This window comes from Pogoniulus pusillus, chromosome 18 (assembly GCF_015220805.1).
Source record: "Pogoniulus pusillus isolate bPogPus1 chromosome 18, bPogPus1.pri, whole genome shotgun sequence".
Taxonomy (NCBI): domain Eukaryota; kingdom Metazoa; phylum Chordata; class Aves; order Piciformes; family Lybiidae; genus Pogoniulus; species Pogoniulus pusillus.
In genome coordinates this window covers 2,341,274-2,366,391 of record NC_087281.1, presented here as the reverse complement: position 1 = coordinate 2,366,391, position 25,118 = coordinate 2,341,274, and the positions used below count along the sequence as shown (strand labels likewise).

Here is a 25,118-nt window from a genome sequence, read left to right as displayed (position 1 = left end):
TATCAGATGTACCTGACAGAGCCAACAGGAAGGATATTTATCTGGTTAAAGCCTTCCTTCCAGCAAAAAACTTTTGTGTGCAAAAATAAGGGAGAAAAAAAAAAAAAAGACAACTTCAGGAGATTGCTGAAAGCTTGGCAGAGGATCCATGTGAGACAGAATGATACCTTGTACAGCAATAAGGTGTTTAAAACCAAGAGTATTGAAATGTCTCCCTGAAAATGTACTCCTTGGGCATGAGCAAAACGCCATGCGTGAACCATAGCATCCCCTATAAAACACAGAATCACAGAATCCTAGAATCAATCTTGCTGCAAGAGACCTCCAAGCTCATCCAGTCCAACCTATCACCCAGCCCTAGCCAATCAACCAGACCATGACACTAAGTGCTTCACCCAGTCTTATCCTGAACAGTTCCAGGGACAACAACTCCATGACCTCCCTGGGCAGCCCACTGCAACATCACCCTGAGTTGCTTTGTTACCTCATTGAAGGGACTGAGTGTAACCTGCCTTAAAAACAACTGTCAGGAACTGGGTCACTTTTAGTTAATGTCAGGGACTTAAGAGCAAGAAGTAAAGCTGCTGCAGAAAATCAGGCATGGGTGTCTTCATGTTGATTACAGAATGATCACAACTTGTACAACAATGTTTAATTAAGTTCTCTTCATTTTCTGTTCTTTTGCTAATGCTTCAAGTTATTTAATTAGTTTTGATTCCCTGGGCATTCAAAAGAGTAAGCTGTGTCCAGTTATTGTTGATTTTCAGATTGTTTCACTTTTCCAAATACTATTTTTGTAAATAAACATGGCTATTTTGGATACTTTCTTGGTATTCAGAGATTCCTGTATAGGCTGGATGTTAGCAGGAAGCTCTTCATAGCGACAGTGATTTGCCTTTGGAATGGGCTGCCCAGGGAGGTGGTGGAGTTGCCATCCCTGGAGATAACAGAATCACAGAATCAATCAGGTTGGAAGAGACCTCCAAGCTCATCCAGTCCAACCTAGCACCCAGTCCTAGCCAAACAACTAGTCCATGGCACTAAATGCCTCATCCAGGCTTTGCTTCAACACCTCCAGGGATGGTCCAAACCACGGCAGGAACCTGTCCTGCTGGGAGCCCAGTCAAGGCAAGAACTCTTTCAAGGCAGGAATCCCCTCACACCTTCTCCTTTGCTCTATTTATGCTTTTCTAGACAAAGTGTCCATTTGCCATTTTATACTGGGCATGAAAACCCAACCAAGCACCAGCTCGATTCCAGTGCAGGCTTCCACCCGGGTTAGCACATATGGAAAGGCCTCCTGCTGTTCCCCCATCGAGCCTGCAGGATGGGACCAGGAAAGCAGTTTTCCTGCCTTCTCCTCCCCATTCAAACCCGTAGTGGGGTGGGGGGGGTGTGAGAGGGGGAGAAGAAAGGAATTTGGAGTGCTCCAGAACAGTTAGAAATAATACAGAAACTCAAACTCCCTCCTGGGCAAAGAAACTGCCCAGAGGGGCTCAAAGCTACCCTCCTCTTTCTCCCTCTACTTTCTCCAGCAGGCAAACAACCCCAAAAGCTGGCAAACTTACGAGTTAGTTGTTAGCTGAGATTAGAGGAGAGATATGAGAGCAGATCAAAGTAGAAACGAACAGGGCAACGTCCCAAGACAGAATGAGAGAAAAATGTCTCTATTTTGGCTTTTTATCCCTCTCAGCAAACCAATAAATGATAGAGACTTCATCATTATTTTCTTTTCACAACCAATGATCTAATTTCTCTCATTAAAATATTCCACTTAGCCCCAAAGCAGCACAACAGATTACGTCCGTGTCAGACATCCACCAATATTCACTATCTATACTAAATTTTTAATTGCTGTGGATTCCTCTGTAATAAACTCATTCCACTGAACATTTAGTTTTTGGTGAAAATAATGGCAATAGGGAAATGGGAGCAGCAGGAGAAAGGGACAAGGAGACACAGAACTGAACCCCAGTAAGGAAATAACGTTGCATGTGGGGAAATGGCACTGAAAAGCCTTTGTAAATAATCAGATTAATTGAACAAAATCAAATATTGAATCATAGAATCAACCAGGTGAGAAGAGACCTCCAAGATCATCCAGTCCAACCTAGCACCCAGACCTATTCACTCATCTAGATCATGGCACTAAGTGCCCCATCCAGTCTTTTCTTCAACACCTCCAAGGACAACACCACCACCTCCCTGGGCAGCCCATTCCAATGCCAATCACTCTCTCTGACAACAACTTCCTCCTAACTTCCAGCCTAGACCTCCCATGGCACAACTTGAGACTGTGTCCCCTTCTTCTGTTGCTGCTTGCCTGGGAGAAGAGACCAATCCCCACCTGGCTACAACCTCCTGAAGAGATATTGCCAGGAAAAGGAGGGTAGAAAATGTCATAGATGGACATGGATCTATGAAATGTTTTCTGGCAGTAGCTACTGTGCAATAAAATGTTAAGCTGCTGCTCAAAACAGCTTCTTCCACAATACAGAAAAAGAATCAGGCAGCAGCAGCACTGCAGTTTGTTGATTTTGAAGTAGAAGACAGAGTAACAGGCAAACTATCAAAGAAATATTTTGCATAAGCAGAAAAGCTGAGTGTTGGAGCTGAGAGCCAGGGACTCAATCAAAGAGGTATAAAAATAGTAAAGCAAATTAACAATGAAGAAATCACTTACATGTTAATTCCAAAAAAAGGCACACAATAAAGGAAGAATGATGAGAGAAAGCAATATTCTCCCTGACAGGATACATAAAGCTAAATTGCTGTATTGTATCAGAGATGAGCCATGAAAGATAAGGGCTGGACCAGAAGAACATGAAACAGAGAACAGGCAGAACTACTGACAACTTTCCATAAGGATGCCACAATATATTGGTTAAATAGCAGAAGAAAGTATTTGTCATGTCATGAGGGCTGCTGTCATGACAGTAGTGTGAGGGTTAAACCAGAGGAACAATACACTACCAATTTACCTGCCTTTGATGAGCTCAAAATTAAATCAAAGAGCTTGACCTCGCTGAGCAAGAAATGCTTTCATGTTCCTTATCCACCTTAATTTTAAGTGTAGATATACATAGAATCATAGAATCAACCAGGTCAGAAGAGACCTCCAAGCTCATCCAGTCCAACCAGCCCTAGCCAGACCATGGCACTAAGTGCCTCATCCAGGCTTTGCTTGAACACCTCCAGGGACGGTGCCTCCACCACCTACATATACACACATATACACATATTTAGTAAAAATGACATTCCACCATATTTGCAGCCAAATTCATTGTGGTGTGTGTTTGGTGGTCAACAGCAATAAGACAAGAAGTAATGGCTACAAATTGGAATGTAGAAGGCTTCACTTCAACATGAGAAGAAACGTCTTCACAGTGGGCTGGAGCCCCTCTTCTATGAGGACAGAGTGAAAGAGTTGGGGCTGTGCAGTCTGCAGAAGAGGAGGCTCCCAGGTGACCTTCTTGTGGCCTACAGAAAAGCTGGGGAGGGACTCTGTAGGCTTTCAGGGACAGGACTAGGGGGAAGGGAGCAAAGCTGGAGGTGGGGAGATTCAGAGTGGACGTGAGGAGGAAGTTGTTGAGCATGAGAGTGGTGAGAGGCTGGACTGGGTTGCCCAGGGAGGTGGTTGAGGCCCCATGGCTGGAGGTGTTTAAGGCCAGGCTGGAGGAGGCTGTGGGCAGCCTGCTCTAGGGTAGGTTGTCCCTGGCCATAGCAGAGGGTTTGGAACTAGATGATCCTTGTGGTCCCTTCCAACCCTGCCTGATTCTATGATTCAATGATTCAAGTTTGAATGTGATCATTTGACTTTCACAAAACAGAAATTTGGAGTTTAACACAAATGGATTGAAGCAAAAGTGAGATAAAACACAGCATCAACTCATAGAATATTTCAGCATACTTAAAGAATTGTGGGCCTACAGAAAGTCCATGTCAGCAATAAGATATTTCAACACAAATACGGTAATAAAGATAACAGTAATCAAACTCATCACAAGTTACTTCTCACCAGCAGCCTTCTGCTTTAAAAAAGAATCAGCATCTGTAAAGCACTTCTGATAGCTTTAGTTTTGATAGTGGCAGAAACTTGAGGCATCTCTGAGATCTGAAAATCTGACAACAGTCTGAATTCCCAACCTCTACACTCATTACAAATCTGAATTTGCCAAAACATATTACTTGTACACAACAGATGGGTTTTTTCCATGAATAACATGGAATTTATGAATGCAAAGACTTGCAGACTCACATTTGGCAAGTAAAAAGTCTTGGTTATATTCAGAGAGTGATAGTGTCTTATAGAAGAGATCAAATGGACATTTCTGTAAAAAGAAGTGAAATTTATGTTTCAAGTTATATTACAGGCTAGAATTTAGAAGAACTTCTGTTTTTCCTCTTGACCAACTTCTTTCATCAGAGACTGAGTGGCCACCATCAGAAAAAGTAGGCAACAGATCTATCACAGAATCACAGAACTTTAGAGATTGGAAGGGACCTCCAGAGATCTCTGAGTCCAACCTCCCTGCCAAGGCAGGATCCCCTGGGGTAGTTCACTCAGGAATGCATCCTGAGTGGGTTTTGAAAGTCTCCAGAGAAGGAGACTCCACAACCTCTCTGGGCAGCCTGTTCCAGTGCTCTGTGACCCTCACTGCAAAGAAGTTTCTCCTCATGTTGAGGTGAAACCTTCTATGTTCCAATTTGTAGCTGTTGCTCCTTGTCTTACTGCTGCTGACCACCAAAGAAAGACTGGCCCCATCCACTTAACACCCACCCCTCAGATCCTTGTATACATTGATCACATCTCCTCTCAGTATTCTCCAGATTAATCAGCCCCAGGTCTCTCAGTCTCTCTCCATATGGGAGATGATCAAGTCCCCCAGTCATCTTTGTGGAGCTCCACTGGACTCCTTCACAGAATCAGAGAATCACAGAATCAACCAGGTTGGAAGAGACCTCCAAGATCATCCAGTCCAACCTAGCAACCAGCCCTAGACAATCAACCAGACCATGGCACTAAGTGCCTCAGCCAGGCTTTGCCTGAACATCTCCAGGGACAACAACTCCACCACCTCCCTGGGCAGCCCATTCCAATGCCAATCACTCTCTCTGACAACAACTTCCTAACAACATCCAGCCTAGACCTCCCCTGGCACCACTTGAGACTGTGTCCCCTTGTTCTGTTGATGCTTGCCTGGCAGAAGAGACCCCACCTGGCTACAGCCTCACTTCAGGCAGCTGTAGACAGCAATGAGGTCTGCCCTGAGCCTCCTCTGCTGCAGGCTGCACACCCCCAGCTCCCTCAGCCTCTCCTCACAGGGCTGTGCTCCAGGCCCCTCACCAGCTTTGTCGCCCTTCTCTGGACACATTCCAGCACCTCAACATCTCTCTTGAAATGAGTAGCCCAGAACTGGACACAGCACTCAAGGTGTGGCCTGAGCAGTGCTGAGTACAGGGGCAGAATTACCTCCCTTGTCCTACTGGCCACACTGTTCCTGATCCAGGCCAGGATGCCACCAACCCTGAGTCACCAACCCTGGACATATTTAAAAGTCACCTGGATGCAGTGTTTGGGGATATGGTTTAGGGTGCACTTTGTGGAGTAGGGATATCAGTTGGACTTGGGTGATCCTGAGGACCTTTTCCAACCTGAACATTCCTATGATTTCTGTGATTATTTAAGCTAGTATTTTGAGGAAGAGCCCTATCTGGTTCTAAGTCAGTGACAAGTTTTATATTAGTTGAAAGTGTCTCCCTTAAAGACTTCAGAGAAATGGGAAACATTGTGTGAGAATGGCACTTCACAATGTTGCATGGCCACAACATAACTGCATGGTCAGTGCAGCACTTTCTTACAATGCAATCCCAGGACTGTGCTGGGAAGAGTAGAAATGGATTTTAAGAAACAAAGTTAACCTAGAATTTCACATTTCATGTTTGCAGATGATCTAAACTGAGATGTTGGTTATGCAGTGATGGTCTTTGGCTTTCAGAAGATAGTTTTGAAAATGTTAACCTAAGTCAAGAGACTTCTTTATCTTTTTAAACCATTCTGCCAAAGTGAGGAAGGGATGAAAGTCTTACAGGCTATCAAAACCAGCCCTAGATGTTTAAGCAATGGGCAGTAAGGAACAGCTATGAGAGGAACACGCACTGGAGCATTCACTTTTTACACATGCAAAGAGTTAACTTCTTCCCATGGAGTAGGTGAGACACAAAATATTTAATGGTAAGGAGGAAAGATAAATAGAGTGACAGAGTGCACTAGTAACTGAGCCCTAAGACTTTGAATCTCAAAGCTCCCCTAGCTAACAGAATTCCCTATGCACAGGTTAGCTGTGCAGCAGCAAGACTCACTGCACTACAGTTAAATACAAAGACAATGGAATCACAGCAATCACCACTGACACATTTACATGTACAGCCTGCTGAGCACCCATGTTATTTGGTAAGAAGCATGAAAATGACATTCTCTGCCTTTGAAACTTCGACTAGTCCTACCTTTGAAACTCTCAGGGTTGCCTCAACATATCTGACAATTCCCCACAGTCAGGTGATGATCACTACCATCTAGTGATCTCATAGAATCAACCAGGTTGGAAGATACCTCCAAGATCATCCAGTCCAACCTAGCAACCAGCCCTGTCCAATCAACCAGACCATGGCACTGAGTGCCTTGTCCAGGCTTTTTTTGAACACCTCCAGGGATGGCAACTCCACCACCTCCCTGGGCAGCCCATTCCAATGCCAATCACTCTCTGCCAACAACTTCCTCCTAACACCCAGCCTAGACCTCCTCTGGCACAACTTGAGACTGTGTCCCCTTCTTCTGTTGCTGGTTGCCTGGCAGAAGAGACCAACCCCACCTGGCTACAGCCTCCCTTCTGTTAGTTGTAGACTACCCTTGCTTTGGCAAGATGCATGATTTCACCTATGAGAACTTTCAGCTTCAGCTTACACTGAACTTTGGAAGACCTTTTATTGGGGTCTTCAGCCAGAACAGCTGTTGGGTTGATAATCTTCATAAACAATAAGAAAACACCCTTTATTATCCAGAAGGCATATAGTGGTTATTCTGTCAGAAATAATGAAGCTAATGTTTAAATATTGAAAGTAATTCAAGATGAAGTTTCCCAGACTATAACTCCTTGACTAACCCATTTTTTTCCTTAATGCAAACCTATTGTAAGTAAGAATGCAGTAATGTGTAGGCCATATGAGACTTCTCTGCAGGAGATATTTTCACTATACCATTTATCAATATGTTTTCTGATTTGTCAAACACTAGCTATATTTGCACTCTATGTACATCACCTTCAAATGTGATATTAGTGTTACAAGTTCATTGTGCTTTAGAAGCTAAAGTGCACAGCAATTCTCTTCTCAACAAGACTCAAGAGTCCTACTATCATTCTTCAGTCTGCAGGCCTAGGAAAACTTTGCCCCACTGTAGTATTTCTACAGCATGAACTGTTGTGACTCCACTCCTCACCACAACGTGTACAGAACAGAACTGGACATTAGCTTTATTGCTGATGAGTGTGACACTGACCAGCAGCTGCCAGCTTAACTCTCAGTTGTTCCTGTAGTGCCATACCAATCAATTAAGCCAATTGATTCTGGAGAATGGTTTTGTTGAAGCTAAACAGAAATACTTGACAACTATTCTGTACAAAGGACATGAGGTGTACTTCTCATCTCTCAATCTCTACAAAAGCCTGCCTCGTTTCTCCCATTTCCCAAGAGCTCAAAAAAGCATTTTCCCCTTTCCTTACAATCCTTTGGACAGTTTCAGAAGGGTATGCACTTGGGTAGGTCTCCTTTCTAGTGTTGAATTCCCAAGTCATACTATAAGGTAGAAAACATTCACAGAGGAGGCAGTGGAGATCTTGCTATTTATGTCATCATAATTAGCATTAGGACAACTTATTTTTTTTCAAGAGAACTAAAATCCAGGCTGGGCAGTGAGTGGCTGGAGAGCAGCCTTGAGGAGAGGGACTTGGGGGTGCTGGTGGATGAGAAGCTCAACAGGAGCCAGCAGTGTGCACTTGCAGCCCAGAAAGCCAACCAGAGCCTGGGCTGCAGCAGCAGAAGTGTGGCCAGCAGGTGGAGGGAGGTGATTCTCCCCCTCTGCTCTGCTCTGCTGAGACCCCACCTGGAGTACTGCATCCAGTTCTGGAGCCACTATTACAAGAGGGATGTGCAGATGCTGGAGTGTGTCCAGAGAAGGGCCAGGAGGATGCTCAGAGGGCTGCAGCAGCTCTGCTGTGAGCACAGACTGAAAGAGTTGGGGCTGTGCAGGCTGAAGCAGAGGAGGCTCCCAGGTGACCTTCTTGTGGCCTTCCAGGATCTGAAGGGGCCTACAAAAAAGCTGGGGAGGGACTTTTTAGGCTCTCAGGGAGTGACAGGACTGGGGGGAATGGAGCAAAGCTGGAGGTGGGGAGATTCAGAGTGGAGGTGAGGAGGAAATTGCTCAGCATGAGAGTGGTGAGAGCCTGGAATGGGTTGTTCAGAGAGGCATTTGAGTCATCTCTGGAGGTGTTTAAGGTCAGTCTGGACAGGGCTCTGGCCAGCCTGCTCTAGGGTAAGATGTCCCTGGCCATAGCAGAGGGTTTGGAATTAGATGATCCTTGTGGTCCCTTCCAACTGTGACTGATTCCATGATTCTATTCTATGCTTAGAGGAAGTCCCTGATAGTATTGCTCAGGGTCTTCATCTGGTCATATCTAGAGGCTTTTTTAAAACCACAACTGATGTTTGATTCAGCTACTTAAAAAAGTAGCTTGTGGAGGCTGAGAATAGTTGCAGTAGACAAAAACTTGCCAAGTGCTATAGCTTTAAACCAGAAACAAACAGATTGATGCCAGCTAGAGTTTCCTACCAGTAATGTATACTATTTATTGAGTGACAAAGTATATTTGGTTTGGGCTGAGCTGGACTTGACTCCTCAAACCATCTTCCTCATGCTGTGCTTTGCAGTGCTGTAGCTAAGTGTTGATAACACACATCAGTGTTTTGGCTACTGCTAAAGCTGAGCACCCAGGCTGTGCTTTTCCAACATTTCCCTGCTCCAAGAGCCTGATGCGACACAGCTGAGCCAGCTGACTCAAACTGGTCAAAGGGATGCTCCATGGCATATGACATCAGTTCAGATAGAAGAAAGGAGTGAAAGAAAGCAGTCTGGGGGATTTGTCCATGACATTTATCTTTCAAGGGAACCATCACACATAGAGAGCCTTGCTTCCTGAGACTCACCATCATCCTGCTGATGGGAAACAGAGATTAACATCTCTCTGCTTCTGCTTCCATGTGATCTACTGCTTTTCATATCATCATTATTAAATTCCTTCTATCTTATAACTGGCTCCTGTTATATTTTCCCCTCTTCCCTGTCCATCTAGGAGGAATAGAGTAGCTTTGGTGGTCATCTGGCCAGGGCCAAACCACCACACAAAGCTGAGTGGAAAATCGTGGTGAACATCAGGATGAATCAGGTCTTCAGGCACTTCAGTTGAACTTTTGATCTTTGTCACCACACTGGTTAAGCCACTTTCATAGCAAATCTGTAACAAACCAATGTCAGCCAGCACTGGCAAACAGGCCTTATCATTAAATTCTTGACAGGTTCTGCAGTGCTGCATAAAGCTAAACATCAGTGAATACTTTACATGGTGAACTGACTCAGTCTGGAGCTGTTCCCCTACCCTGCATCTTAAGTTTTCATCCCTATATCCATACCTTTCTTTCATTTTTTACCCTCTATCTTTATCTTGACAGACAAATGTCAAGAGCTAGAGAACTGACTGTTGCATCTGCAGAGCATCATAGAAGTCTGGAAACAGAGTACTGATGCTCATTAGGTCAGAGATCATTTGAGTAAGCTGAACGTCCATAAACCCATGGGCCCTGATGGGATCTAGCCATGAGTACTGAGGCAGCTGACTGATGTTGTTGCTCTACCACTCTCCATCATCTTTGATAGATCATGGGGAGTGGGAGAGGTGTGTGAGGATGGAGGAAAGCCAATGTCATCCAGACTTCAAAAAGGGTAAAAAGGTGGACTCGAATAACTACAGACCAATCAGCCTCACCACCCCCCCTGGAAAGGTGATGGAGCTGCTTATTCTGGAGGTCATCTCTAGGCATACGGAAGAAAATAAGGCTATCAGGAACAGCCAACATGGATGTACCAAGGGAAAGTCACATTTAACTGATAGACTTCTAAGATAGTATGACTGAATGGGTAGATGCAGGGAGAACAGCAGATGTTGTCTTCAGTAAGGCTTTTGACACTGTCTCACAGAACTTCCTTGTGGGATGGCTCAGAAAGTGTGGCTTAGAGACTGGGTGTCTGCTTGACAGTTTTGACTGAATCTGTATGGGGTAAATAATCTAAGTGTACCTTTCCACTGAGCCTTGTTAAACCAGGCTCATTTATCAGTCAACTTTGGTAAGTCATTTTCTCATGTCAATAAACATATTACTACTCTCTAAGGAGAGAAGTCCATCCCTCTGTCTGCGACAGAGATCAGCTGCTTTGTTGGTTGCAGGATGCCCTGGCACACTTTGTTCCAGGATGCAGCTGGCACCTCAGATTTCTTCAATCTCTGTTTCGTTGAGTGGGAGCATATTTAAAATATATGAACATGTATATGTATAAAAAAATATCTATTCTAGCAGATGGGCTTGCATTTTAAGTGGAAATCTACTTACAGTCTACTGCAGAAATCTTTGCAAGAAGATAGACTGTAAGAACTAAATCTGAAGCAAACACCAGTTATGGCAGCAGTTGGATATGACTGCTAAATCAGAGTATGACAGGTTCTCAGGGTCGAAAACCTACAACTGAATACCCACATAGATGCCAACAGTACAAAGAGGCTTTTAAGACACAGTTTCCAGGGTACCAGTGAATACAAAGATACATGTGGTTCTGAATTAGCATTCAAAAAGACTGGTTCTGAAACTGCAGGTCAGCCATTAAGCAGGGACTTCAGGCTTTGCATATCCAATAAGGAAACTGGGATTCTGACACAGTAATTTTCAGCTGCACTAAAAGTAGTGCCACAGCACATATAATCCTGCTCACATCTATTCCAGACAGTTTCGCTTACAGGCCACTGTATCATTCTGTTTCATAAGTGAAAGGCAGATCAAGGAAGCTATTGTCCTTTCAGTTCAATAATTTGATCACAAATCAAAGAATCATAGAATCAACCAGGTTGGAAGAGACCTCCAACCTAGCATTCAGCCCTAGCCAACCAGACCATGGCACTAAGTGCCTCAGCCAGGGTATGCTTCAACACCTCCAGGGATGGCAACTCCACCACCTCCCTGGGCAGCCCATTCCAATGCCAATCACTCTCTCTGCCAACAACTTCCCAACAACATCCAGCCTGTACCTCCTCCAGTACAACTTGAGACTGTGTCCCTTTGTTCTATTGCTGCTTGCCTGGCAGAAGAGACCAACCCCACCTGGCTACAGCCTCAATTCAGGTAGTTATAGATAGCAATGAGATCACCCCTGAGCCTCCTCTTCTCCAAGCTAAACAAGCCCAGCTGCCTGCTGTAATCCTACCTCAGTTCAGATTTCCACTCAGTGCAAATATCTCAGAGAGGATCAAAACTCCTATAGAAATTTCTTGTAACATACATCTAAAAATTACATAGGAGAACATTTGCACAGTATGGATCTTCATTCTGTTCCAATCAGATAAAATCTTAGTTGCTGAGTCTAACACAGGTAGTGTTCACTCGTGAAGAATGTATAATGATGAGCAAAATGTTCAACATACCTCAGAGCAGGGAGAAAAAAATACAGTCTCAAGTTGTGCCAGGGTAGGTATAGGCTGGATATTAGGAAGAAGTTCTTCACAGAGAGAGTGATTGGCATTGGAATGGGCTGCCCAGGGAGGTGGTGGAGGCACCATCCCTGGGGGTCTTCAAGAAAAGACTGGATGAGGCACTTAGTGCCATGGTCTAGTTGACTGGATAGGGCTGGGGGATAGGTTGGACTGGATGATGTTGGAGGTCTCTTCCAACCTGGTTGATTCTATGATTCTATGATTTTTGGAAATCCACCTAAAGCTGACCTAGAATCTCAGTTTCTAGGACAAAGTATTCTCTCTCTAAAAGAAAGACAAAACCGACCAAAAAGACCAAAAAACCCAGAGGCACAAAGGAATAACAAAACAACTGAAATGCCTGCTTTGAGTCACAAAGAGAAGCCTGAATGGAGATGAAGGCCAATACCTTGGCATCTCTAACAAGTTACCCAGGTAGCAACAGAAGTGTGAAACCTTCACAGGAACAAAGCTGCTGGCAAAACGCTAAAGACTTTCAGAAGAGCAATGCAAGAGCACACAACGACTTCAATTCTGCTTCACTGTGAATATGAATTAGATGTTTTGAACTGACTGCCCATTTTTCTACCACAAAGTTCTTTTTACCAAACAAAACAACACAACTGAGCAAACAAACAAATTAAACTCACAAAAAAAAACCATCCAAAACCCAACCTAACCCATCAGAGAATCTTCCCCTGCCAAATGCAATGATCTTTTTCTTTCACACAAGTTCAAATTCATTTCAATTTGGCTAGTTGTCTTTATAAAGACAGAGGAGGATATCATAGAATCAAGCAGGTTGGAAGAGACCTCCAAGATCATCCAGTCCAACCTAGCACCCAGCCCTAGACAATCAACCAGACCATGGCACTAAGTGCCTCATCCAGGCTTTGCTTCAACACCTCTAGGGACGGTGACTCCAGCACCTCCCTGGGCAGCCCATTCCAATGCCAATCACTCTCTCTGCCAGGAACTTCCTCCTAACATCCAGCCTAGACCTCCCCTGCCACAACTTCAGACTGTGTCCCCTTCTTCTGTTGCTGCTTGCCTGGCAGAAGAGACCAACCCCACCTGGCTACAGCCTCCCTTCAGGGAGTTGTAGACAGCAATGAGGTCAGCCCTGAGCCTCCTCTTCTGCAGGCTGCACACCCCCAGCTCACTCAGCCTCTCCTCACAGGACTGTGCTCCAGGCCCCTCACCAGCTTTGTCTCCCTTCTCTGGACACCTTCCAGCACCTCAACATCTCTCTTGAATTGAGGAGCCCAAAACTGGACACAGCACTCAAGGTTGGCCAGACCAGTGCTGAGCACAGGAGCAGAATAACCTCCCTTGTCCTACTGGCCACACTGTTCCTGATCCAGGCCATGATGCCATTGGCTTTCTTGGCCACCTGGGCACACTGTGGGCTCATGTTCAGCTACTATCTACCAGTATCCCCAGGTCTCTCTCTGCCTGATTACCTTCTGTAGTTCAAACCTTTGTAACAAGTCTCTTCTCCTAATGTCTTTGCTCTGTGCACAGAACTCCCAATGCCATGAACTTCAAGCATATGACTTGAGAGAAAACTATGCCTCATCTCACTTCAGGTGGTAAGAGCCTATAACAGAGACCTCTGTAACAGGTTAAAGTGAACCTATCTGTTTTCCTGTAACACAGAAGTGAGGGAAAAAACACACACACAAAACACTCCAGGTTGAGATAAAAAAAATTCCTAAGCAAAACAGATAATAATACAAATAATACAATGCACAGTCACCTTAGCTAATCATGCAAGGCACAATTAGCTTAGTTTAGCCCATCTGCAGAACCAAAAGTGCAGCATAAAGCAAGAACACAGTAGCATACAGGAGGAAACCAGGGAACTAGCCAACTGCCACCCCTCTCACTGCCATTCCCATGGCACAGTGCCAACACCCAAACCCCAGAACTCTAAAGCAGGAAACCAGGGAACTAGCCAACTGCCACCCCTCACACTGCCATTCCCATGGCACAGTGCCAACACCCAAGCCCCAGAACCAGCAACCAGAATAGGAAGCCTCTCATGTTACAATCTGAACTTCAAGTCCCATAATATTTTGCTCCAGCCAGCATTTTCATTTTGTAGCTGGCATGAGGCAGGATGGTTTTGAAGAGCAGCCTCAAATACTCAGCAACCCCTGACAACCACACAGTGCAAGCACCATGCTGCACAGTAGTGCCAATCACTGTTTGTCAAATTAACTTCAAACAAAGCATTCTTCTTATCTGTGCCCCATAATTGGCCTCATCCTGTTAAAAATATAATTGCCCTACAAGTCTATGGTGTGTTTCTTAAGTGTCCATGTCCTATTTTTCCCAGGGGCATCAGTAATTAGTTTATGACAACAGTTATTGTGGAAAATGCCACCTCCAGCTGGTGGCAAAAAGCTGCTGCATGTGCAGAAGAAAAGCTCTTCATGCTGTCACCCATAAACAATCAGAATGCACTTCAAGGACACCAGAATCTTCCCACCCCATCCCCTGACACCGGGAAGTCAGCAAAGGTTACCAGCTTCAATTAACACAAAAGGGCATTTAAAAACAATACAGCAATTAGGCACGTTCATGATCGATAACTACGTCATGTAAGGATGAGCATTCCCAGAAGTGCTTTTCATCCTATTATGAAGGAATACTTCTCCTCTCCAATGAGCTTTGCAGACATGCAAGGTGTGGGAAAATGGTACTATTCTCATCAGTGTTAAAAGCATATGATACGAATGAGGTCTCCAGCGTGGCACTGAGTGCAATAAATTACCAAGTCTGTGTTCTGTTTTCTGAAATGGGCTCAATTTATCATTTCATTGAAAAGGTTCCATTATTCTAATGTCCTACAAAATCACTTTTTGCTGTTACTGGAAGGTGAAGAGGGGATATCAACTGTTATATATATAGCACTTGGAAGTATTGCAGCAGTGAGTTGTCAAGGGTTAATAACCCTAACCCAGCACACAAGCTACCTAAGAGCAAACTTTCAAGGGCTGTGTAATGACACATTTTCATAGCCTTCCTGGAAGCAGACCACCAGAGTATTTTTCATAGAAAAGAAATCTTGACAGAATTGGTAATGGTTAATTTCTGTCCTGAAAACCTTCCCCCTGCCCTATAATTGACCCTTGAATTAACACCAGAGCATGATTAAGAAATGCTGTTTCAACAAAGGTCAGGATAGAGAATGTCATTATCATTCTGGGCAGGAAGAATAATCAGACAGAGATGATTACTGGGATCTGGACAGGCTGGAGAGGTGTGCCCAGGACAAGCTCATGACATTCAACAAGGCCAAGTGTAAGGTCCTGCACCTGGGTGGGCACAATCCCAAGCACAGATACAGGCTGGGTGGGCAATGTCTGAGAGCAGCCCTGAGGAAAAGGACCTGAGGGTCTGGGGCGATGCAAAGCTCAACAGGAGCCTGCAGTGTGAGTGCAGCCCAGACACAACCCTGTGCTGGGCTGCAGCAAGAGCAGTGTGGGCACAGGGCAAGGGAGGGGATTCTGCCCCTTGGCTCTGCTCTCCTCAGACCCCACCTGGAGTCCTGTGTGCAGTTCTGGAGCTCCCAATGCAAGGACATGGAACTGTTGGAGTGAGTCCAGAGGAGAGCCACAAAGATGACCTGAGGACTGGAGCAGCTCTGCTATGAGCACAGGCTACAAGAGTTGGGGCTCTTCAGCCTGGAGAAGAGAGGGCTTCAAGGAGACCTTACAGTGGCCTTCCAGTACCTGAAGGGGACCTATAGGAAGGCTGGAGAGGGACTATCTAAAAAGTCTTGTAATGACAGGACAAGGGGGAATGGGTTTGAACTGGCAGAGGGGAGATTTGAACTAGATGTTAGGAAGAAGTTCTTTCCAGTGAGGGTGGTGAGACACTGGCACAGGTTGTTCAGGGAGGTTGTGGCTGCTCCCTCCCTGGAGGTGTTCAAGGCCAGGTTGGATGAGGCCTTGAGCAACCTGTTCTAGTGGGAGGTGTCCCTGCCTATGGCAGGGGTTTGGAACTGGATGATCCTTGAAGTCCCTTCCAGCCTAAACCATTCCATGATTCTATGTTTTGAAAAAAGGAGTACTCCTCTAAATACAACATTATATAATAAGAATGTTTTCTTTCTTGAGAAGCACTGGATATGAACCACGTAGTAAAGGAGGCAGAGAACTAGATTTAGGTGTGCAGTTGGTTTGATCTTTTCTAATAGCTTTTTTGTGTCTGAGATGTGACCTGTAGCTGGAAAGGCTCTTTTTGCTGTGCATCAAAACACAGAGTACTGTTTCAGGAGGAGTACTGCATTATGGATTTTTATTGGGAAGCACTGTTCATGCCTGCCTCTACCTCTAAATGCTCATGCAGCATAAGCCAAGAAGCTACAGCTACTAATCAATAATTTAACATATCCTGACACGAGCAGGCTGCCCAGGGATGTGGTGTAGGCACAGAATCACAGAATTGTCAGGGCTGGAAGGGACCTCAAGGGTCATCTAATTCCAGTGCCCCACCCATGGGCAAGGACACCTCACACTACATCAGGATGCCCAGAGCACCATCCAGCCTGATCTTCCACCACCTCCCTGGGCAATCTATTCCAGTGTCTCACCACCCTCATGGCTAACTTCTTCCTAACATCCAATCTGAATCTACCCTCTTCTAGCTTTGTTCCATCCCCCCCAGTCCGGTCACTACCTGACATTCTAAAAAGTCTCTCACCAGCTTTCCTGCAGGCCTCCTCCAGATACTGGAAGGCCACAACTAGGTCTCCTCAGAGTCTTTTCTTCTCCAGCCTGTACAGCCCCAACTCTCTGAGTCTGTCTTCACAGGAGAGGTGCTCCAGTCCTCCAGTCATGGCCCTCATGGTCCTTCTCCAGACATGTTCCAGCATGTCCATGTCTTTCTTGTAAGAGGAGTCTAGAACTGGGTGGAGTACTCCAGGTGGGGTCTCAGCACAGCAGAATAGAGAGGGAGAATCAACTCCCTTGACTTGCCAGCCACACTTCTCCTGATGCAGCCCAGCATACAATTGGCTTTCTCAGCTGCAAGTGGACACCGGTGGCTCATGTCGAGCTTCTCACCCACCAGCATCCCCAAGTCCCTCTTCCCAGGGCTGCTATCAAGCCAGTCACTGTCCAGTCTATATTGGTGCTTGCAACCTATAGTCACTACCCTTATCTAAAACATGTGTAGTTCTGTGCCTGCAGTGCACTGGTGCAGCCTACATGGCACGAATGGTACTGTACCCTCACTACACTGTACTGTACTCACACTGTACACTCATTATGAATTTAGGCTAAAAGATCTAACAGTTAAAGTCTAATAGTTTTGCTTATATAAGGAATGCACAGTGATAATCATTAACAGTAGTGACAATCATTAACAGTAGTGACAAGGATTAACAATCTGCAGGAACTAAGCATGAGCAGAGAGAGAGTTGTTAATGTGGGGTTTTTTAAAGTTTTGGTTTAAAGCAGAATTGTACAGAGAGTAAATTTACACAGTGAGTAATGAAGATAAATGTAGCTGTGCCTCCTACAATGTATTTGCCCAAAGAGCTGAACCAGTATATTATTACTAAGTTGGCACTTTATTCTGTTTTTCTACGAAAGTAAATCAGTATCTTCCCCTTTCTGGATGTAGATTGATCCTCAAATTGCTATTGCATTTCATGGTTAAAGGTTTGTAAATAATGCATAATGAAAAAGGAAAAAGTGAATCTAGACTAAATCACAATGTGATGCATAATGCATTTTCATTGACATTAAAACTGGTTTGCTCCTAACAGAGAAGTAAACTGCCAGTGCAGCAGATCTGAAAACACCATAGTAATCTAACTACTTACTTCAATGTGTCCACTGAAGTAATATATTTTTTGCATATTAAGCATTATTACTTGGCTTCTATGTTAATATGAATCTTATTCAAAGAGATGTCTGTCAAGAAAAATTATCCAGAGAACCATGTAACTACCACAGAATCAACCAGGTTGGAAGAGACTTCCAAGATCACCCAGTGGAGAATCATCAAATGGTGTATCAATATTTCAAGAAATTTAGGAAAGGTCAGTGTAAGTGCTCTGAATCTTAGGTTTTAGAACAAGATTTTCATAACTTAGGGTTAAAAAACAAAACAACCTGACTGGTAGCACAACTGCACAGAATATAATTTGAACTGAATACAAATTGAACAGAAACAATTGAACATGTCCAGAGAAGGGCAATGAAGCTGGTGAGGGGCCTGGAGCACAGCCCTGTGAGGAGAGGCTGAGGGAGCTGGGGGTGCGCAGCCTGCAGCAGAGGAGGCTCAGGGCAGACCTCATTGCTGTCTACAACTCCCTGAAGGGAGGCTGTAGCCAGGTGGGGTTGGGCTCTTCTGCCAGGCAAGCAGTAACAGAAGAAGGGGACACAGTCTCAAGTTGTGGTGGGGGAAGTCTAGGCTGGATGTTAGGAGGAAGTTGTTGTCAGAGAGAGTGATTGGCATTGGAATGGGCTGCCCAGGGAGGTGGTGGAGTTGCTGTGCCTGGAGGTGTTGAAGCAAAGCCTGGCTGAGGCACTTAGTGCCATGGTCTGGTTGATTGGACAGGGCTGGGTGCTAGGTTGGGCTGGATGAGCTTGGAGGTCTTTTCCAACCTGGTGGATTCTGTGATTCTCTGTTTCTATTAAAATCCATACAATGAATCATCATATTCTGTGCCAGTTATGTTTTTTTAATACATTAAGTCTACTGGACATAAATATTATTTTTTATTTTTACATAATGCATGAACCAGAAAATATTACAACAGATTGGGAATTAAAAATATTTGCAAGGCAGAAGCTACCCAACATTCTAGTTAAGGAAACTTCTGTAATGGAAATTCTACAGACTATTTTTTGCCTTCTCAGAGACCTCTGGGGTGTTTGCCAGCTTGTAATAATTTGCAAAAATATTAGCATAATACAAGTCAGAGACAGGAACAACACAAGAAACCACACTGTTTATCCACAAAGCAAAATTATTCTGCTAGAAGACACATCAGATGTTTATCACCTCTTAATTTAGTTGCAATTTTTATTTAATAATTAAAAGAAGCCATATGTTGGGCTTTTTATTTTCCTGTGGTATAAAATACAGCTGGTGAGTGAGCCAACCATGGGAGGCACCCTGCTGTCCTGTTGTTTGCAAACAGAGAAAGGCTTGTGGGTGATGCAGTGGTTGGAGCACAGTGATCATAAAGCACCAGACATTTTGATTCTTGGGAGATTGTGCTAGTTTGAGCCTAGCTGGGATATTTTAGTGAGAGGAATTAGATGCTAGGCTGTGAAAAGGAAACAATGGTAATGTCTGCTGCACTCATAGGCTTGCTGAGATGGATAAGAACAAGAACATAAACATAGATAACAGTTTGCTCTCTGGCTTTGGTCTGCACTTCTCCCTCTAACCTGCCATCTCTCTAACTAATCCTTCTGCTTCCTAACTCCTCTGGCCAATTTTCCAAACTCACCTTGAACATAAGGCAAAGCCTGGGGTAGAGGAGTGAGAAGAAGGTGGAAGGGTGGTTGGGAGCCCCTCCTGGGGACTCTGGTTTCTGGGAGGGCTGCTGTGTTTCTGTATTACCTTTTTAACTTGTCTATTTCTGTCTGTAGCTGCATAGATTGTAAATATCTGCTTGTATATGGTGCTAAGCTGGACATATAAAGCTTCATTCTTTAATTTTCAGATCAGCTGAGTCTAGTCTGAGTAACTTTCTTAAGTGGGGAGGGGTGGGTAGCACCCAAACCATCACAAGGACTAAGGAGGAGAGTCATCAGAATTGCTGCCTTCTGTGTCTAGAGGGCAGAGTGTGACTTGTTTAGGAGGCTGATAGAAAAGAGTCCATTGGGAGGCAGTCCTGAAAGGTAAAGAGTCCAGAAGGACTGGGCATTCTTCAAGAAGGAAGTCCTTGAGGTGCAGGAGCAGGCCACGCTGCTGTCCATGGGGGAGTCAGTGGGGAAGAAGACCAGTCTGGTTAAAGAGAGCTTTGGCTGGAACTCAGATGAAAAAAGAAAAGTCTAGGGCCTATGTGATGGGCAGAGCACTCAGGAAGACTGCAAAGATGTTGTGAGGCCATGTAGAGAGAAAATGAGAAGAGCCAAAGCCCAACTAGAACTTAATCTGGCTACCTCTAGGTTGAGGTACTGAATGCCTTCTTGGTCTCAGTCTCAGTAAGACCAGTTGCTCTCTGTGTACCTGGCCCTCTAAGCTGGAAAGCAAAGACAGGAAGCAGAATGAAGCCCCCATAGCCCATGGGGAAATGGTCAGTGAACTACCATATCACTTAGCCACACACATGTCTCCAAGGCCAGACACAGCCCACTCAAGAGCACTAGGACTGCTTGCAAAGCGCTCACCAAACCACTTCCCATCGTTTAGCAGGAGGCCTGGCCAACAGGGGAGGTCCCAGCAGACTGGAGATTGGCACACGTGGCTGTGGCAGGTGTAACAGCCCTGGCAAACATAAAAAGCCTAACAGACACTGGACAAAGAGCTTGTCCTGGAGTCCTGTACCCCTGAATGCCTCTCCTGCCCGGACTTCGGAGGGAAAGGGGAAAAGCCACCTGGTTCCCCCCCCCCTCGCCTGCCCTGCAGCTGTGAAGGGGGGGAGGACTGCCCTGTGAAGGGGGGGAGGACTGCCCTATGAAGGGGGGGAGGACTGCCCCGTGAAGGGGGGGAGGACTGCCCCATGAAGGGGGGGTGACTGCCCCGTGAAGGGGGGGAGGACTGCCCCGTGAAGGGGGGGTGACTGCCCCGTGAAGGGGGGGAGGACTGCCCCGTGAGTTCCCGCGCTGGAGCCAGGCTGGGATTGGCCGTGCGCTTTCGCGCCTAAGGTGTGGTAACTCTGCCCTTTGTCTAGCGAAGGTTATAACTATTGGGGGTCTTCCTGCCTTTGGGGTTCCTGCTTTGGAGTTTGCCCGTGCCTGGGCGTATGTGTCTGCCTGAGCTCACACACTCCCCTGTGCCTGGACTGCAGAGAGACCTTCAGGGATTTGCTTTCCTACTGACACCTTTGTGTGCCTAACGACCCTTAACGACCTCTTAACCATTCACCTGCAGCCGCTGGAGGAGGAGACGAAGACAGAGCGCAGGAGCCAGCCTGAGTGAGTTATTTAGCTTAGCTTAATTTAGTAAGAAATTGCTATTAATTAATAGCTGAGGCCTTTTCCAACTTCTGACTTCCAATATGCTCAGATTATTAATGGTATCCTTGTAGGTTAATTCTCATGCAACTGAATCGGCTTATCAAACTAAATTAATCTTTGTATATAGAGTTGTGGGGGCAGGTTTTTGGGAAAATAAAAAATAACTATTTTTGATAAATTCCCGACTCGGCCACGAATTAATTCCTGCTCTCCACAACAGAGCTGAAGGTTGCTAGGGTCAGATAAAGATCAGCTCGACACATCGCAGACCTTAACGGGCACCTCTGGTCGCAGAGGTTCCAACCTTACTTCTGTGTGCTGGGAGGATTCAGCTCTCCAACTAATTCTGAAACTGACCACAGTGCATCCTTAGAACGGTATAAACAGAGTTCTGCTACAGAGAGTGGCTCCTCACACAGCAAGCAGCCTGGCACTCAGACCCTCACCCCTTCAGCTGGGACCCACCTAAGGAGCCCTCACCCTGCCTATTGTGACTCCTCCTGGGGAGATTTCCCCTTTCCAAGTGTGTGCATATTCTGCTGCCTCTCTCTCTAGACAATTAAGCTGTTTATTCCTGGCAGTAATTTTCATGCACCTGAAGGAGTGCAGAGTAATTACAGTAAGCCCAAATGTTCAGGTAGCTGTTAATGCCTGTTTTGTGAGGGCATACATAACAGTGATGGCCATTTACAAGAAGGGCCATAAGAAAGATTCAGGGAAATAAAGGTCTGGTAGAGTGACCACAGTGCTGGGTGCTAGGGAAGGTTATGAAGCAGATCACCTCGAGTGTCACCAGATAGCACACCCAGGACAAACAGATGATCAGTCCCAGCCAGCATGCATTCATGAAAGTCAAATCCTGCTTGACTAACCTCATCGTGCTTCTGTAACAAGATAATCTGCTCAGTGGACAAGGGAAAGACTGTGGATGTTATTTACCTCTAAAGCATTTGACAGTCTCCCACAGCATCCTCCTGGAGAAACTGGCTGCTTATGGCTTGAAAGAGTGGATGCTTTGCTGGGTTAGAAACTGACTGGGTGGCTGGGCCCAAAGAGTGGTGGTGAACTGAGTTAAACCCAGTTGCACCTGGTTACCAGTGTTGTTCTCCAGGGCTCAGCACTGAGGGCAGTTCTCTTTAATATATTTATCAGTGATCTGGACAATGTCAGTTTGCAGAAGACACCAAATTGAGGAAGAATGTTGATCGTGGCTCTGTACTCAGCACCAGTGAGGCCACAGCTTGACTGCTCTAATCAGTTTTGGGTCACTCACTACAAGAAGGTGCTGAAGGATGCCCAAAGAACAGCAAAGCGGTGAAGGGTCTAGAGCACAAGAGGAGCAGCTGAGGGAACTGGGGTTGTTTAGCTGTCCTGGAAGCACAAGCCCCAAACATGCCCTAAAACAGACAGTGGGCTGAGTGTTTCTAAGTCTGATGACCCCAGTGTGGCCCAGACGTGCCTGGACATATCCTGGGTCCAGGAAAAACAGGTGCATGTGTTGCACATGCATCTGACCTTGTGACACACATAGGGACTGTGTAGCATACCTCTGGCCATGGTTAAAGCTTGGAGTTTCTCCCTTTAACTTCCTTCTATTGGTCATTATTGTCTGAGGGAAGTTACATTAATAGTGGCCAACATGGTAAGCCTTGCCTTGTATTGCCTGGAGAAACAACAAGGGCCACTATCAAGGTTGCAGCTAAAAAAAGGCCTCTCATAGAAAGCAATTCTACAGCTGCCATGCAAAAAGCTGCAGGGACAAGAGGTACTCCAGACCTGTGAGCCTTGCCCTGTGCACCGGCAGCCATTTCAAGCACTGGAGGAAACCTCCAGCCACAGCCTGCAGGCCACCTGCATCCCTTGCTCGCCTGCACACACCAAAGGGATGCCTGCATCCCTCCCAAAAGCACTGTAGTCATGAGTAAACCTGGGAGATCTAACCTTAAATGTCTCCTGTCAAGGTTCTAGGTGTCAGCTGCCTTGCAGCCATAAAATCCCCTTGTGGGCAAGCAGCATTGCTGCTGGGAATCTCTTTCCAGTTCCAATTAATGTTGGCATTTCTGGTTTTGCTTAACTGTTTAAACTGCTTGTTCCCTGTGTAAATAACCATAACTGTGCATTTGTACTTGGTAAATAAGTTTTCTGGCAAGATTTAATATCATTTTTTGTAGTTCTATTAATATTTTTGCCAGGTTATTAATATTAATAATCACAACTCATATTTCCACATTAGCCCAGAGAAAATGAGGCTGTGGGGAGACTTTCTTGCTCCCTATAACTACCTGTGTCATCCCTTTTCCCAAGTACTAAGCAAGCCAGGTGGGGTTGGTCTCTTCTGCCAGGCAACCAGCAACAGAACAAGGGGACACAGTCTCAAGTTGTGCTGGGGGAGGTCTAGGCTGAATGTTAGAAGGAAGTTCTTCACAGAGAGAGTGATTTGCCACTGGAATGGGCTGCCCAGGGAGGTGGAGTTGCAGTCCCTGGAGGTGTTCAAGCAAAGCCTGGCTGAGGCACTTAGTGTCATGGTCTGGTTGATTGTTTAGGGCTGGGTGCTAGGTTGGACTGGATGATCTTGGAGGTCTTTTCCAACCTGGCTGATTCTCTGAATATGACAAGAGGAAATGGTCTCAAATTATGACAAGGAACCATTAGATTGGACATCTGGGAAAAAGTTCTTCAGTGACAGGGTTGTAAAGCACTGGAACAGAGTGCCCAGAGGAGTGGTGGGGTCACCATCCCTGGAAGCATTTGAAAGATGTTCAGATGTGGCACTTAGCGAGAGGGTTTAGTGATGGATTTGGTAGCGTTAGGTTAGCAATTGGACTTGATGGTCTTAAAGGTCTTTTGAAAAATGAAAGATGTTATGATTCTGAAGAAACAGAAGAAATGTTCAGGTCTATGAATGGAAATGTACCAAAACTCTGACTTACCTGATTTTTCAGAGGAAAGGGCAGTGCTGTTTTCTGTAGCATCCAGAATAACAGCCAACCCTGCAGAGTGAGATGGGAGGACACTGGTGCTGAGATCAATGCGTGTGAGGCTTTCTGGTTCTTTTTCCAAGTGTTTTAGAATGCCCCCAGCAGAGTTCTCTTCTGTCTCATCATTGCTCTGACTGTTCTTCTGTGGTCTCTGAATAATATGAACGATGCTCTGCTGTACCAGGTCACAGTTCTGCAACACAATACCAAAAATCCAACCAATAAATACTACTAACATAAGAGATAAAATCTCCCTATCTCCAATATGTTATTTCTTAAAGGGTCTCCAATTCATTTTGCATGGAATTTCAGTGTGCAAGTAATGGAGTTTAAAGCAAAGTGACAAGTGCAAATTGCTGGAATTAGGATATCCTTGCATTGGCAAAAGGGTCACAACACTGGCAAATTCTAAACATTTAGCAAGGAAATGGGGGAATGGAGCCAACAGCTCTGAATAAGTCTAGATTATTGGTACAAAGGAAGAACTCCAGAGAGAACACTACTAAATCAAGTGCTAGGAATATTCAATACTTAATGTGCACTTGCACAGGTAATGCTGATCACACTCTTCATGGCAAAATCTGACAACCATTGAGAGTTCATGACCAAGCTACTCCAATACATCTTCTGAACAGAAACAGAGTTGATGCTACTGATGAAGACAGGTACTTATTTCTTGTCCAGAATGCAATTTTCAATCTAAATCTGCTTTCAGATGTAGACTTTCCAAAGATGGAGTAGGCTTGTGGAAGATTTCATGACTCCTACAGTATCTGATGGTTAAAATAAATTTTAAAAGGGATTGTTATGCACCTCACAATCACTCAGGCTTGGGAGGGACCACAAAAATCATCTAGTTTCAGCCCCATTGCCATGGGCAGGGACACCTCACACTACATCAGGCTGTCTAGAGCCTCCTCCAGCCTGGCCTTAAACACCTGCAGGGATGGGGCTTCCACCACCTCCCTGGACAACCTGTTCCAGGACTCACCACTCTCATCTTAGCCCATGAAGCCCCACATACAAGTACTTTCTCAGTCCTCATCAGAGGTGATAGGTATATAGCCTTTCCAGATCTCGTGCCTTAGAAAATAGAAGGCTGAATAAAGACCTCATAGCAGGTTTATCCATGATAA

The 25,118-nt window shown here is 45.3% G+C and overlaps 1 protein-coding gene across 2 annotated transcripts in view; it reads right to left on the bottom strand.

Annotated features, from left to right (window-relative positions):
- Nucleotides 1-25,118, bottom strand: part of PRKN (parkin RBR E3 ubiquitin protein ligase) — a 667,734-nt gene that overhangs the window by 516,733 nt on the left and 125,883 nt on the right. For both annotated transcript variants that reach the window (XM_064158244.1, XM_064158246.1), the window contains exon 4: nt 23,935-24,175. In XM_064158244.1, the coding sequence (XP_064014314.1) occupies nt 23,935-24,175 (241 nt within the window). The remainder of the gene's footprint in view (nt 1-23,934; nt 24,176-25,118) is intronic.